General features: G+C 36.3%; 1 protein-coding gene across 1 annotated transcript in view; it reads right to left on the reverse strand.

The window, feature by feature from the left end:
• The window catches only part of ptpn4b (protein tyrosine phosphatase non-receptor type 4b), a 30,258-nt gene extending 15,975 nt beyond the window's left edge, over positions 1-14,283 (reverse strand). Inside the window, 8 exon segments of the mRNA XM_056266603.1 lie at positions 177-297; positions 1,466-1,518; positions 1,607-1,651; positions 1,845-1,923; positions 2,779-2,821; positions 3,315-3,422; positions 5,883-6,037; positions 13,919-14,283. Of these exon segments, the coding sequence (XP_056122578.1) occupies positions 177-297; positions 1,466-1,518; positions 1,607-1,651; positions 1,845-1,923; positions 2,779-2,821; positions 3,315-3,422; positions 5,883-6,020 (587 nt within the window). The 5' untranslated portion in view covers positions 6,021-6,037; positions 13,919-14,283.
• Positions 14,284-15,276: the final 993 nt, after the last annotated feature.

Here is a 15,276-nt window from a genome sequence, read left to right on the forward strand (position 1 = left end):
AGAGAAGAGAGACTCAATCTCAGAGATCCACAAACAATGAACCGCCTTGTTCCACAAATCTGCCCGTGTATGTGTGTGTGTGTTCAGCTGTGACCCTTTGTTCCTCCGTCTCCACTGACACTCAGTTAAATATAAGAATCTTTAACACACTGGAGGATTTCATGGACATGTCTTACTTGTGCTCTTGGTGAAGTTTGGCGACCTCTTTCTCAAAGTCCTGCGGAGGGTTGGGAATGAAGCTGTACTCGGAGAGGTACCCAGACAAATGCTCGGAGTGACTGTAGTCCCCCAACTCAGCTGAAACACAAAATAGGCCAAGAAACCATGTGTGTATGTATGTCAATGCGAGGCACAATGTGTCTTTCACCCTTTCATAGAGCCAGGCTTCCAGTTTCCTCATAGAAGCTACAGGAGACCCCCTAAAGTCAACAAGAATCAAAATCGACACCATTTACTTTTAGTACTTTTATCAAAAATTGGCTGATACTGATAAGTTGATCATTTTTATCAAAAATATTTGTGGACAATAACCTAATAAAATTAACAATAATTAATAAAAAACATGTAAAAAAAAAAAATTTGATAATAATTTGAAGCACTGAACAATTTTGAAAAGTATGTATATTTATAGCAACAAACATTTTTGTATAATTTAAAAAAAACAAAGAAATTTGCAAGTACGTTTAATTCAAATTTGAAGCATTAAAGAATGTCTGATGTTCATTTAGCAGTTATTAAATTATTAGTACTATTAATTATTAACGTTAAGTCAGCACTATGAAAAATAGGACAAATCTAAATGAAAAATACCACTAATATCCAATATTGTAAATGCAAAAGAAGAAAAAAAAATCATATTTACCCTGAAATGGAAAGAAAAAAATCTAAATGAATATAAAAACCTATTAAAAACAGAGCAAACGTATGTGATTTCCATACGATAAAAGAATGAAATGGGAAGCTACTAATAAAACACATGAGCTGTGCTGAGTGTAACATGACTGGCTACTAAAACAGATTGTTAATCATGTAATAAATCGGCACATTTTTCAGCTTTATTACTGGAAATGGGTCAGACAAGGACAGGAAAGAGACAAAAGGCAGATCATGAACTATTTGGCAAACCGTACAGCCTTTGTGCATCCTGTGCGGACGGTTATATCACCAGCCAAACAAAACCACAGGTCAGAGAGTCTGCAATCTGTTTCTCAAACTTGCGTAATTAAAATAGATGTTCAAGTAATGATGAATGGCAAGTGATATATACTTCGCACAATAGCAAAATACAGAAACAAAATACACCTCATTACATTAGTTTTTTTATTTGCCAAAATCTCAAAAGGCATTTCAAAATATCTGTCAACATTAAATTTAAAATTAGGTAAATGGCTGCTACCATGCTCTATAGATATCGGCACTGAAAAACCCACTAATTGTTAATGCAGAAATAATCTGTAATGCTTACCCTGAACTGCATAAGAAGCCAAAAGAACTGCAGTGTTTTGTGGGCAAGGAAGCCTAGCAAAGAAACAAATGAAAATTGTTACATGAGATTGGCTTTGGGAGGGAAAATTATACATTTTAGATGTACAACGTGTATCCTTACCTGCCACTCAGAATATCCTGCTTCAGTTGCAAAAAGTACAAATATCTATGATAAAAAAAAAAAAAAAAAAAAAAAAATATCACAAACAAAATCACTGATAAATATGTTATGAGCAACAGAGTGAGAAAATGTGTTATTTTTTTTACGATATAGAGAGATTTAATTAATATGATTTAAGTTTTATTTTTACTTTTCATATGCGTAGGAGTGTAAAAATCTTTTTTTTTTTTTACTGTACCTTGTGTACTCTTCCTGTAATTTACCAGGGTCACTCACGAAAAACTTCACCCTGAACCTCAGATTATGTGGGGATGGCCCTGAAAATGTAAAATAATTACAAAAAGAACATTTTACTCTGATACATCATACAAATAAAAACCTTCGGTAACACTTTACTTGAAGGGGTGTGCATAAGACTAACATGACACCTTCATAATCATGACATGACACATGTTATGAATATGAAGGAGGTTTTATGCATGTTTGTGACAACTGTCATTAAGTGTCATACACTCAATTATGACATTAATGCAAATATGACATTGTTTGAGATGTCTTTGTTATGACACCTTGACATAAACCAATACATCATAACCTGTCAGTTTCTTTGTCATGACAACTTGACATTACTAAGACAACACAACCTGTCATAAACATGACAATTATCAAATTTAAGAAACTACTTAGCTTTGTTGGTTAACATTACATTAAACTGTCAGGTAGTTGGTTTTGACATTGGCTGTCATGAAGCCATTATAACTGTTTAATGACAAATTCAATTTGTACCACTGTAGTTGAGGTCACGAAAAATATTCATGACACAGTTATAATGGACTGATGACAGCCAATGTCAAAACCAACCACATGACAGTTTAACTTAATTTAATGTCAAGTTGTCATGACAAAGACACTGAGGTTATGATGTTATGGTTTATGTCAAGATGTCATAACAAAGACATCTTAAACAATGTCATATTTGCATTCAAAATGTCATTATTGAGCGAAAGACACTTAATGACAGTTGTCATAAACATGCATAAACCCTACTTCATATTCATGACATATGTCATGTCATGGTTATGAAGGTGTCATGTCAGTCTTATGCAAACCCCTATCAAGTAAAGTGTTACCAAACCTTCAAATTTAAAAATGTAAAAAAAAAAAAAACCTACTTTTAAGCTGTTTTCTAACAAATTTGTTTGGGTCCAGCCACCTCTGAAACACACATTCATAAACAATATAAAACAGCGTGTATGAAATGTAGACCCCTTTTTACTCATAGCACAACATTTTCATGACAATCACACAAACTCAGCAATGTGAAAGACACCAAAATTGCTTGTCGATTAAAAAAAAAACTACATCATTAAACGCAATGAATTAAACATTCACCTTGTTTTACTAGGAGCAGAAACAGAGCAGCGTTTTAATGTGTGACCTGAGATTCAACTTTCCTGTTTATGCAGACACGGTGTCTAGAAACCAAAATAACTACTGAACTGCTTCGTATTCGCTATAAATAATAGACTGAAAATGAACAAGGTACATGGGAAAATATTTTTGCATCTTTCATATCATTGATATGCAAAAATATGAATTTTTCAGGTTCAATGCTCTTTTGCGCAACATGATGTGCTGCTTGAATGAACAAGGGTTTATGGGTGATCTACTGCCGATGATGACGGCTGAGTGACAGGCAAGCGCCTACCTGGCTGTCACAAGAGTCGTCTGCTAGTTGAAGGCCGAAGTAGTCTTGCTCAGTTAGCTCCAAGTGTTTATACACTACGTCCAACAAGATCCGCCCCTGATCTTGCTTCTACAAGAGACAAAAAGTATGCATTCATATCAGTTCGGCACTGTAATAAAAAATTAAAGAACCACACTCAAAAACAAACCAAAACCCCAACAAAAACACTAAACTAAACAGAGAAACTAACCAAAAACAAAACAAAAAACAAATCCAAAAACAAAAATCTAACTAAATCACAAAATAAAAACCAAACCACAAAAAAAAAACCTAACCACAAAACCAAATAAAAACACAAATCAAACCAAAAGACAAAATAAAGCAAAACCAAACACCAAACCATGCACAAAACAAAAATCAAAACCAAACAAAAAACAAACACCAAATCAAACAACAAACCAAAACCAAACAAAATCACAAAACAAAATAACAAAACAAAAACACAAAACAAAAACCAAACCAAAATACAACAAACAAAAACACAACAAACACCAAATCAAACACTAAATCAAAACACACACCAAACCAAACAAAAACACAAAACAAAAACCAAACCAAAACACAACAAACCCCAAATCAAACACTAAATCAAAACACACACCAAACCAAACAAAAACACAAAACAAAAACCAAACCAAAATACAACAAACAAAAACACAATAAACACCAAATCAAACACTAAATCAAAACACACACCAAACCAAACAAAACACAAAAAGAAACAAAAACAAAATCTTGGGGAAAAAAAAGCAATGTCTAAGAAATTAAGTAATGTATTTTTTGATAATACAATGACTTCAAAACTTTACATTTTTATTTTGGACCTGTCATGGAAACACCATGTTCATTAGGCACCATGGAAATGCCATGTTTCTGGACAAGCAGTTTTTTTACGGAATTCCCACAAAAATATAGTATTTTCACAATAAAACACTAAATATAGTGCAATAGTTAAATATAGTATAGGTAAAACAGCATATTTTATTACCAATTTATTTTATTACCAAACGAAAACATGAGACATGAAATATTATCCTTTGAATCCAAGGCAGTTTTAATAGACAAACGTTTGCAAGCTAGTTTAACCCTTCAGCCCAGCAGATCTGTGCAGCATGTATGATCATGACAGCCATGGCCTCAGGACACGCTTCTGTCGAACCCAGGAATGTGAAGCATCTGCCCGAAACAGCCCCTCTGAGCTCCACGCGGAAAACCAACCCGAGCCGCCACACCGCATAACTCCAGTCAGCCTCTATTGTACCTCATAGACGGCTGGTCTCCTGTGGTGATTCTTACCGACCTGCCATTTAGCAGACATTTTTCATCCAAACCAATTTATTGCACACTAACGGCAGCGCTGCAGCTCAGGAGTAAAAATGCTGATACAGCCAAACTGAGAGACATCAGTAACTTTGCGGTTTCTGGGTCACCTCTACCTGGGATTGAACTTACAACCTCTAGATAGAAGATCATTATCCACACAACTCTAAAACATGTACTCGCGGTTAGTAAAGGTAACAGTTAACTCAGAAGTAAGAGTCCTGTCTTCCTCATTCATTTTTCCCATAAGGATTTTTAAAAAAAGGCTTCTTTAAAGCATAAGCCATTCAACCAAACCAACCAGCTACGAGGTGCATCATAACATTACAAAATTTGAAGCCAAAAAAATTGAACATTTGACAAAAAGACAAAAGGTACAAGACTGTGTAACAGCTTTAATGAGGGAAAGAGCTAAAATACCATGAAGCATTGCGCATGACAATGAAAATGGAAAAATATAAAAGTTAAGTTGTTGATTATATCTATATAAACAACACTTCATTTACTGTAAAATATGTACAAATATTTAAGTATTTTTTCTTGATTATGTCTTTTGTTGTGCTTCATGGGAGAGGATGTTCACTGCAAGTAGACTTTGCCATACAGGAATAAAGATTTAAGAATTAATGGACGGCTTCCACAAAAGCATATACAATCGATTAACAACATCGGAACTCAGGTCTGTCTTTAAAGGTTTAGAAAATATTGTAAAAAACTAAATTCCCTCTGGAGAAAATGAATGGAGTTTTTTACATTTATTGTAATCTTGGTAATTTTAGGATTGAAGTACTGTTAAATTAATCTTGATTTTTGTTGTTGTTCATTTTCTGAAGTAAATGCGAGTGGTGTTGGCCTGCTGCCAAGATCCTTGAGTGTTCTGAGTGGTTGCCAGGGCGTTGTTATGCAGCTGCTATGGTGTTCTGATTGGTTTTTACGGTCTTGCTGGAGGATTCTGATTGGTTGCTACTGCTAGTTGGTTTCTTATTGGCCCAAGTCCAGGGATTTTTTGCATGTTTTGTTATCCACCAAATGAAAATCTAAACTGATCTCTTACAAAAGAAAAAAACATGCTCGATCCAAATGATTTTCAAGTATGGAGCACAAAGGATACTGAAGTTTAATATTAAATCAAAATTTGGCGTATTTTAGGAAAACAACTAGTCCTCCTGAGGGTTGATTTAGTAGCTTAGGTTAAACGTGTGTACTCACATTGACACTGAAGGTCTGTACTGTGTTGTCCAGCAGTAAAACGTTACACACCACCTGCGCTTGCTGTCTCTCTCTGGCCTCCTCCAACGCTCCCACATCGTAAGTACTGCCAGCAGGCAACCGGAAGCGTGCGGTCATTACGGTCCCCACTCCGTCTGCAAAACACACAAGGCTAAAGGTCACCAACAACGTCAGCTGACCCGCATTCACCACTGTACACGTTATTAAGCGGTGTAAAAAAACACACCAGTGCATGTGATCCTACGGCAAACATGATTCACAAACATTCATCTGTACTCCACCTAAAAAGTTCCAGTAAACGGCTATAAAGCGAGCAGTTTTGTAGATTTTAGCTTTCAGGTTCTACTAGTAGAAACGAGATAGCAAAAATCAAAACACGACGACAGTTAGACAATGGTTTGTCAATTGAAGAAACTCGTAAAGGAAGTGCAGGTCAGGGTTGTTGTGAAGACAAGTCATCATATACAACTCATGAAAGGAAATTGCCAAATATATTTCCTTTTTTTCCTGTGAGCTAACCTCATTCAGCTTCTGAAACTGCTGATATTCATAACATTAAACTGTTTCATTCAAGGTTTCAGTGATACTAAACACTCTTCTTTAAGCTAACAAGGTCAATTCTGACCAGATTCCTCAAGACTATCAGCCAACTGAAGAGGTTCTCTTTGAAATAGCTCCGTCTTTTCAAATATAAATAGGTTTTCAAAAGAGACACAAATAATACAGAAGAATTTCTACAAGAGCAAAAAAATGATTCTTCTTCCTTTGAACACCTAGCAAAAAGAGACATAACATTTTACAGCCACAGTTTCTCAAACCTAACCACGTTTCTGATTGGCAATGATGTCATCAATTATAACGAGAACACAGTGAAAAATGCACATTAATGCAGATATTAAAACAATGTGTTGACGAAAATATGACAAGAAAAAAACAATACCGCAAAAAATGAACTATGCTAACAATGCTTTCAACGCTAACAATGAACAGTGATAAACTAATGCACACTGATAGTGGGTTAATTAACTCCAACACACACCTTATACATGTATAATCAATCAGATTTATACACAATCAACATATTAAAATTAGCTTGTGTACAAAATGTCGCAAACGAACATTTGAAGATTAAGTTAAGCTAGTCAGAATGTGCAAGTCTTGTTGAGAAAGCACTCCTTCCGTAACAATGCACTAAAACACGGACAATAAATAATTAAAGAGATAAAGTTTTTTGCAAAATTGCAAATTGCTTGAAATTAAATGTTGATGCATGTTTATATATAATGTTTGAACATTTGGATTATATAGAACTTCCTCGTCAACTAAAATGTTGTTTTTGCCAACTAAAATGAGAGTACAATTTACTAGCGATGGACCGAATTTTCGGCAACTCAATATTTGGCCGAAACAGCAAACATTTTTTTGTAGGTTTTTCAAATTCAATGTTAAAATTTGTGACGTTTAACATGAGCATTTTGACTGTGTCAGCGTCTATTTGGGGAAACAAAACACAGATTAACTAAAACAAGTAAATAATATCACCAGTGTGGATGCACACACAAAAATAATTCTAGAGAAGCAATATGTGACTTTTCTTTTTTTCTGCTGAAATATCAAGAGGCAGCTTGTTGTGAAAGAACTTCATAAAGAGTTCAATTACCCAATAACCCAATGGTTTTCAACTAAACGAAAATGAAAATTTGGGTTTCGGTGCTTTGGTAAAAAATTTGTTTCAATGCATTACTAAAGTTTACTCAAATAAATGAATATGACATGATGAAATAACAACTACATTTTAATAATTATTGTTTAGCTCTAGACAGCCCACTCTGGACTCTTTAGAGCAAGACATCTAGAACCAAATACTCTAGACTTGGTGGGCGTAGAATCAAAGACTTCACAGTGAGTTTCCTAGAGCTAAAATCTCTAACTCTAGAGAGTTTGTAACCAACTATTGCGTCTCTGCCTCCACACCACCCAATCTAGTCTTTCCCCCGGTTTCACAAGGCTTAAGCCTAGTTCCAGACTAAAATGCCTGTTTGAGCTGTTTTAACTGAAAGCAACTTGCACTGGCATATCTTAAAATATGTCAGTGTCATTGTTTTGTCTCAAGATGGACACCAGTAATCCTAACTAAGGCCTAGTCGTGGCTATCACAGGGTAAAGCACGATACGATACACGGCTCACCGATAATATCAGGAATACAGCAATTCTGCGATAATCGATATATTGCTAGACAATCCTATAATGATACATCACAATATCTGTCTAACTATTAAAACAAAATGGCCGTGAAAAGCTTAAGTGAAGGTTTTCTCTCTTTATTATAAACCGTTAGAAAACATCACAAAAAGTTAACATTTTAAGTAAATAAAACATTTTATGCTTATACTTTTTAAAAGCTTAAACCTTTCTTTGTAAACTGACACATTTAAATGGTAAATGGTAAATGGACTGCATTTATATAGCGCTTTCACAGACCCAATGGCCACCAAAGCGCTTTACAATTTGCCTCACATTCACCCATTCACTCACTCACTCATACACCGACGGGCGATTTAACTGCTTATCGATTTGTTTCATCTAAACCTCGTACATTTCAAAATTGAACAACCTCTTTTATTTAAACCTGGGAACATCTCGGTGTTTATCAGCTTCCCATTATTCAAGAACCGCTATAAAGCCAAAGCAATCTCTGTTACCTTAAATTATATGTTTATCTCTGTAAAGCTGCTTTGAAACAATTCATTGTTAAAAGCGCTATATAAATGAAGATGACTTGACTTGACTTAAAGGGGTGGCTGATTATGATTTCACTTTTTTTTTTAACTTTAGTTAGTGTGTAAGGTTGCTTTTTGAGCATAAACATCTGCAAAGTTACGACGCTCAAAGTACAAAGGATGATATTTTCTTTTACAGTAATCACTTTTTAAGGACTACAACAGCTTCCTCCCGGGTTAATGACATCACTAACCCTAAAATGTACATAAACCCAACCCCCGGAAACACTATATATAAATTATCAAGACAGAATATGCTAATCAATGACTAGAAGATAACTACACATAAGCAACAAAAATTCATCAACTAACCATTCAGAAATGTCCTGTTATATTCTACATGTCACTTCTTGAGTCTCTCCATCTTTGTCCGACTCTGGTTTGAACATAAAAGGCTAAAAGTTTGTTAAAATTTCAGTGTGTGTCTGTGTGAGGTAATTGAGCTGCTGCTAACACCAGAGCTCTTGAAACTCCGCCCTCTTTGCTGGGAGCAGCAGCTCATTTGCATTTAAAGGGACAGACACAAAACCAGATCATTTTTGCTCACTCTCAAAAAGTGACAATTTAAACATGCTATATAAAAATATTTGTGGGGTATTTTGAGCTAAAACTTCACATACACACTCTGGGGACATCAGAGACTTATTTTACATTTTGTGAATAGGGCATTATACCACCCCATAAAATAAACCTTGGAATAGTGTTGTCAAAGGTCCCGACTTGGGTATTTAAATTTTTTTTATGTGACGATATACCAGCATTTCCCCCTAGCATTTTAAGCGCTGTTGTCTGGGATTGGCTACAATGATCAACGCTTCCAAAACATATAGTAAATTGTACATCTTTGACGCTCTTTATCTGCTGAGAGACGCCTGCTTTCAAACTCTCCCGTGTGTATCTGTGGAAGAGCTCTGTGAAGAGCGTCAAAGATGTCGATTTACAACATGTTTGTTCCATCAATGGTATAAAAGCCGAAGTGCGTTCAGACTTTGGACTTAAAACTCTTTTTCTTAGGCTAGTTAACTTATGTTCAGGTTACCCTCATTCGTGTGTTGAGCGCCACCTCGAGGAGCCATGAAGTAGCGACACTGGGAGCAGGGAAAAGAGCGCCTTATTTTATTAATTAAAATATCGATATTTGGTGCCAGCGCATCGATTCTCGTATCGCACGGAGAAGGACAACGATATATTGAGGAATATCATTTGGAAATTAATTTCCAAAGAACACCCCATTGACTTCCATAATAAGAACAAAAAACAAAACAAAAACAGAAATGTTTCTAAATATCTTCTTTTGTGTTTCACATAAGAAGAAGGTCATATAGGTTTGGAACGACATGAGGGTGAATTAATGATAATCTGAAAGGTTTTTACAAACAAATAAGAAAAAATAATTTCTTTCTTTAAAATCCACCCCAAGCATTGTCTTCTCCTGAAGCCCTTTGAAATGGCATTTGTATCACTTATCATTCACACAGTCGCCTAAAGTTTATTTTTACTTTTTTTTTTTGTGGTTTCTAAAAATGGACGCAACTAAGTTTCTTTACACATGTCCGCGGTGTACGAAACAAGCTCCCATAACACTAAAAGGCAGCTGCGTAAACAACAGGGGGGTCAGAGTTCATGACCTGTAGGAGCAAACATGTGACCTTTCAGCACGGTCACAGCCGCCTATTCAAACTCACACACCCAACTTACTCCAGTTATTAATCTATGACACAACCTACATGGAAAGGAACTGGCAGACAAAATCAATAACAAATGCATTTGAGCATTCCTTTGACATCCGGTCGACTACATTTACATTGCACCTTTAAAAGAAAGACTTTTGAAACAAAAGCATCACTGTTTCTTAAAATCTCACACTTACTGTTAAGATGACATTGTTGAAATATGAAAAGATTTGAAGTAGAAGAACCGCAAAGATTTTTAATCGTGAGATCTCAAAAACACAAAATCACTCCTTAAAAATAACGGTTGTCTGATACTTGCATCAGCAACCTTATTTGTCTTGCGTGTCAATGCAGAAAGGACAATCTCTTTGTATAACTTGCTAAACTGTGATGTGTGTGAGAGCATGTGTGTGGCGGAACATTTGTCTTCTGTAGAAGTTTCCCCGGATGTCATCGAATACCACAAACACCGAAACACTTCGAATTTTCCACTGAGTGGGGATCAAACCACCGACACCTCAGTAGATCTCAGACAGTGGGGTTACAAAATGAGTTTATCCCCCACCCCAAAAAAACCTCTCTCGGTCAGCCCCCCTAAGCCACCTTCCACCCAATATTTCCACCTTTCTCTCTTATGTTATCATAACCTATAACTAATGCATCATAAGCTACAGAGTGTTCTGTGAACATCAAGGGAAAATACAATGCTGAATGCCAAAAATAATATAAAAAAATAATAAAGGCAACAATTGTGTAGAGTTAAGATTGCTGAACAAATTAGAATTATAATATACAAAAAAAAAAATATTTACATATCTTTTGTTGTTGATGTCATTGTCAACTAGGGCTGTCCCCTAATAGTCAACTAAACGTTAATCGAAGAGAAGAGGCTTAGTCGACCAAAATTTTATTTCATCAATAGGTCGCAGAAAAAAAAAGCAAAGTCACGAGGGACAGATAAATACAGTATGACGGGCAGGAAAACCAAACGCTCGGTTATCCATCGTCCTTAAATATGGCTTATTATCATTTGAAACATGTTGTAGAAACTTTACAAAACTCTAATGTTAACCTAGATAATTGTTAATAAATGCGCTATTATTAGGCGCATATCCAAGTGTTTGTGCGGATTGTGGAAGCTAAAGTATTAGCCGGCGCGATCACTTGCATTTGATAGCAGCGGAAATCAACTTGAAATATTATAAGTCGTTTTTGCTCATATAGATAATAGAGTGATGCATCATTCAAAACTGTAAAGGGTGTACTTTGTTTTTGTAAACTCACAATAAAACGTTGTGCTTTTGTAAAATAAAGAAAACAAACATGATGCGCTTTCTGCCGTCTCTGTCTCCGTTAACTGGAGAGCGCGTCACAAAAATGAACCGAAACTCAGGGTATAATGACTACTTGCCTCACAGACATGAGAAATATAGAAAGCTTGAAATGTCTACTTTCAAACGAACCAAAATAAATACTCTAACCAGTTAGAAATCTGTATACTCTTTAAATGTGCGTCCACTATATAGTGGAGATGGTGTGTCAGATGGTGTGTCAATTTCATCTTTGCAGCCTGAGCCAACACTGACTCAAATCACTAGTTTATTAATAAAAAACTAATAAAATGGCTCTTTACTTTTTATTTCCGACACATTCATTATCTTTATTTTCGCTGGTGCTTTGCGGCAAGCTTTATGCGTGCACTTGAGCGTAGAATGGCTATATATTCTGCCCCATAGCATGCGTTTAAATAATTAAATTAATATAAACGTGCCAATAGTCGTCTAATGGTGTAAATGAACGACTACTAGTTAACTAAAAAAAAAAATCTTTAGTCAGGGGAAGCCATATTGTCAACCGTCATGTCAAATCAAACTTTATGGTATTTTACAGCAAATTTTCTTGTAATTTGGCCCATAATAATACAGTATTTAGCCCACTATTTGTTCCATGTGTTTTTGTTCTGTTGTCAATAATGCACTTTCAAAATTGTGAATATTCCAATTCCGTCAAATTTCGCGTATATTTTGGACCTATGGAGTTTATGGTATTTTCAACACACCTCAATGCTCAATTTTAAGTATATTTTACAAGTAATTATACAAGTAAGCTTAGTGGTTCTCAATTGGTTTTGCTTCAGGACCCAGATACTACATTCAACAGGGAAAATTGCATACATTGTTAAAATTTACAAGAGTAATATTTTACAAATCGCATGCACACCTAGAATTTTGCCTGTAAACATGTGTTGTCAAGTGGTAGCCAAAAACAGTATCTTACAAGACACTGTTGGACCTATCAAGCAACATTTTACAAGTAAAAAATATGTGCATATATTCTCAAAAAAAAAAAAGTGTATTTTTTAAATTTCACAAGCAATTTTTTTCTTCCAATTACATACACACTTAAAATGTTGTGTGTAAACAGCCAAAGGCAAAGATCTTTAAAGTGGCAGCACAAAACATTTCCATACAAGACACTGTTGGACCTGACAAGAAAAACTGTACCAGTAAAATTTCACGCTTATTTCAAATTTTACTAAAAAAAAATTTGTATACATTTTTTTTTAAATGTATACCTAAAACTTTGCTTGTGAACATCCAATGCAAAAACCAGTTGAGAACCACTGAGCAAGATGCTAACAGACCAACAGGATGTCATTCATGCTTTCATTCATGTGTCACCTATTACACCTGAACCAAAGCCAGCTTTACAGGACCATCCAACCCTACTGCAATAAAAACCGTTCAACTGAATAGTTGCATGACACGTCAATTTTCGCATGTAAAAGGGCTTTTCATCCAAACAAGCACATTATCAGAAGAAAACCACACATACAGATCTTGCATTACAGTCTGTTGAAGAATGCGCGCGCACACACACACACACACACACCAGGGGGACAGAACAGTAGATGATGTCACCGACTCAACCAGGGGAGATGCGTAGTGCCCCGAAAACAATTAAAACAAACCTTATTGCACCAATATAAGGTCCCCTCTAGATCCAACTGTATGCAAGCAGATTATTTGCATGCAAAGGATGAGAGCCGGGGTTATGTAATGATGTGGCAGAGAAAATAAGGCACAATGGGAGCAGCTGAGATGTACAGATGTGACATAAACCTTAAATGAACACAAAAGCTCAAATACATCTCACATGACAGCTGAAGGATCTCGAAAAGAGGCCATTGAGAGGGTTGCCAGGTATAAAGAACAGAACGAAATACACTATGCATTCAATCCATGTTGCCTGGCTTGCACACACACACACACACACTGCATGCATTTGGGCATCGTATGGATGGATTATCTTGACATGCAGCAGAAATTAAACCCGGGACGTTACATAAAGGCATTTGCATGGCGTCCGAAGCAACCTGTCCCTAAAACCAGCGTGCAAGGTGAATGCACGCTTTATGCCTCTGCCTGTGCACCATTTCAGGGATCTTCTGGAAGCTTGCATTGGTTGGATTGGTTGCTATGCAATGGGATAAAAAAGGAAGACAGGACATGCATGCATGCATGAATGGTGACACCAATACAGAAATACAACCTTGCTTACCTTCATATACAGGTTTAGGAGAGTCCAGTGAATTGAAGATGATCTTGACTTATGATGAAAGGAGAATAGGAGGGGGGGAGAGGATAAAACGGCAGCTCATCTGCAGGAAAATAACCACATTGCTGTAGATGTTCACATTACATTCAATTCAAGGGGCCTCTGGCACTGTAAGAAATAATCATTCCAAAATGGGGACGCGATCCTGGGTTCTTCTGGGCGCGGTGCATTAAATAAAAGCCTCAAACGCAATTGCAATCTTTTCTGTGGCTGCTGGCCGGGTTTAGCTCTATAATCCTGCATATGTCTCTGTATTGCCGCTACTGGCTGCTGCGGCTGCAACGTGCAGCGTTAACATGGCGCAACCGCACACGCCCCGCCTACATTCTCATAGGTCTGACGTGAGGGCGTGGCCAAGACGCGGGGCGGGGCCTAGAATGCAAAGGTTCACTTCTCAGACGGACATAAGTTGGGAATCATTTGTGTACATTTAAATGCTTAAATGCGCAATTTAGTTGTAACATGAAAATGTGTGATGGAATATCATAGGACGTAGAGCAAATATTTTACAAACTAGCCCCTACAATACATAATTAAAGGGATAGTTCAACCCCCAAAAAAAACAAAAACATTTTGTCATTACTTACCCTCAAGTTGTTCCAAATCCTTCTTCTGTTCAACACAAAAGAAGATATTTTGAAGAATGTAGGTAACCAGTCACCAGCCATTGACTTCCGGTTTTTTCCCCTACTATGGAAGTCAGTGGCTACCGTCAACTGTCTACCAACATTCTTCAAAATATCTTCTTTTGTGTTCAACAGATGAAAGAAACTCATACAGGGTTGGAACAACTTGGTGGTGAGTAAATGATGAAAGAATTTTCATTTTTGGGTGAACTATCCCTTTAACATCACCATCCTCTCGTCTAAGCTTGTGTGTGTTTGTAGCGCCATCTCCTGGAGAGGATGTATTTATGTCTCATTCCCAAGGTGTGACCTGAATCTGCACTTTTAACATAATTACACCCCATTAACACTTTATTGAAGGCAACAACTCTAGATCGAACTCTGTCATTCTAAAATGGAAGGTTCAGGCTCCGATGATCTTTTAAAGCAGGTTTAGATGACGATTAGGGTTCAAGAGAAAGCCTGTCTGTTACTAGGCAACCATTATGAAGTCACAGAGCGATTTTAGAACACATCACTGCTACAGATCTGTTTCCAGCATATTCTCCTGTAGTAAATTACATAATTTGTTTGTGTACAAATGAGCCGGAAAACTAAAATGTCTCTTATCTTCAACTCAAAGAGCGTGGGCGGGGGAATTAACAGTTGAATCATAGCATCAGCTCGACAGTTTGA

The sequence above is a fragment of the Rhinichthys klamathensis genome, unplaced genomic scaffold (genome assembly GCF_029890125.1).
Source record: "Rhinichthys klamathensis goyatoka isolate OS25496 unplaced genomic scaffold, OSU_Roscu_1.1 h1tg000250l_1, whole genome shotgun sequence".
NCBI lineage: Eukaryota > Metazoa > Chordata > Actinopteri > Cypriniformes > Leuciscidae > Rhinichthys > Rhinichthys klamathensis.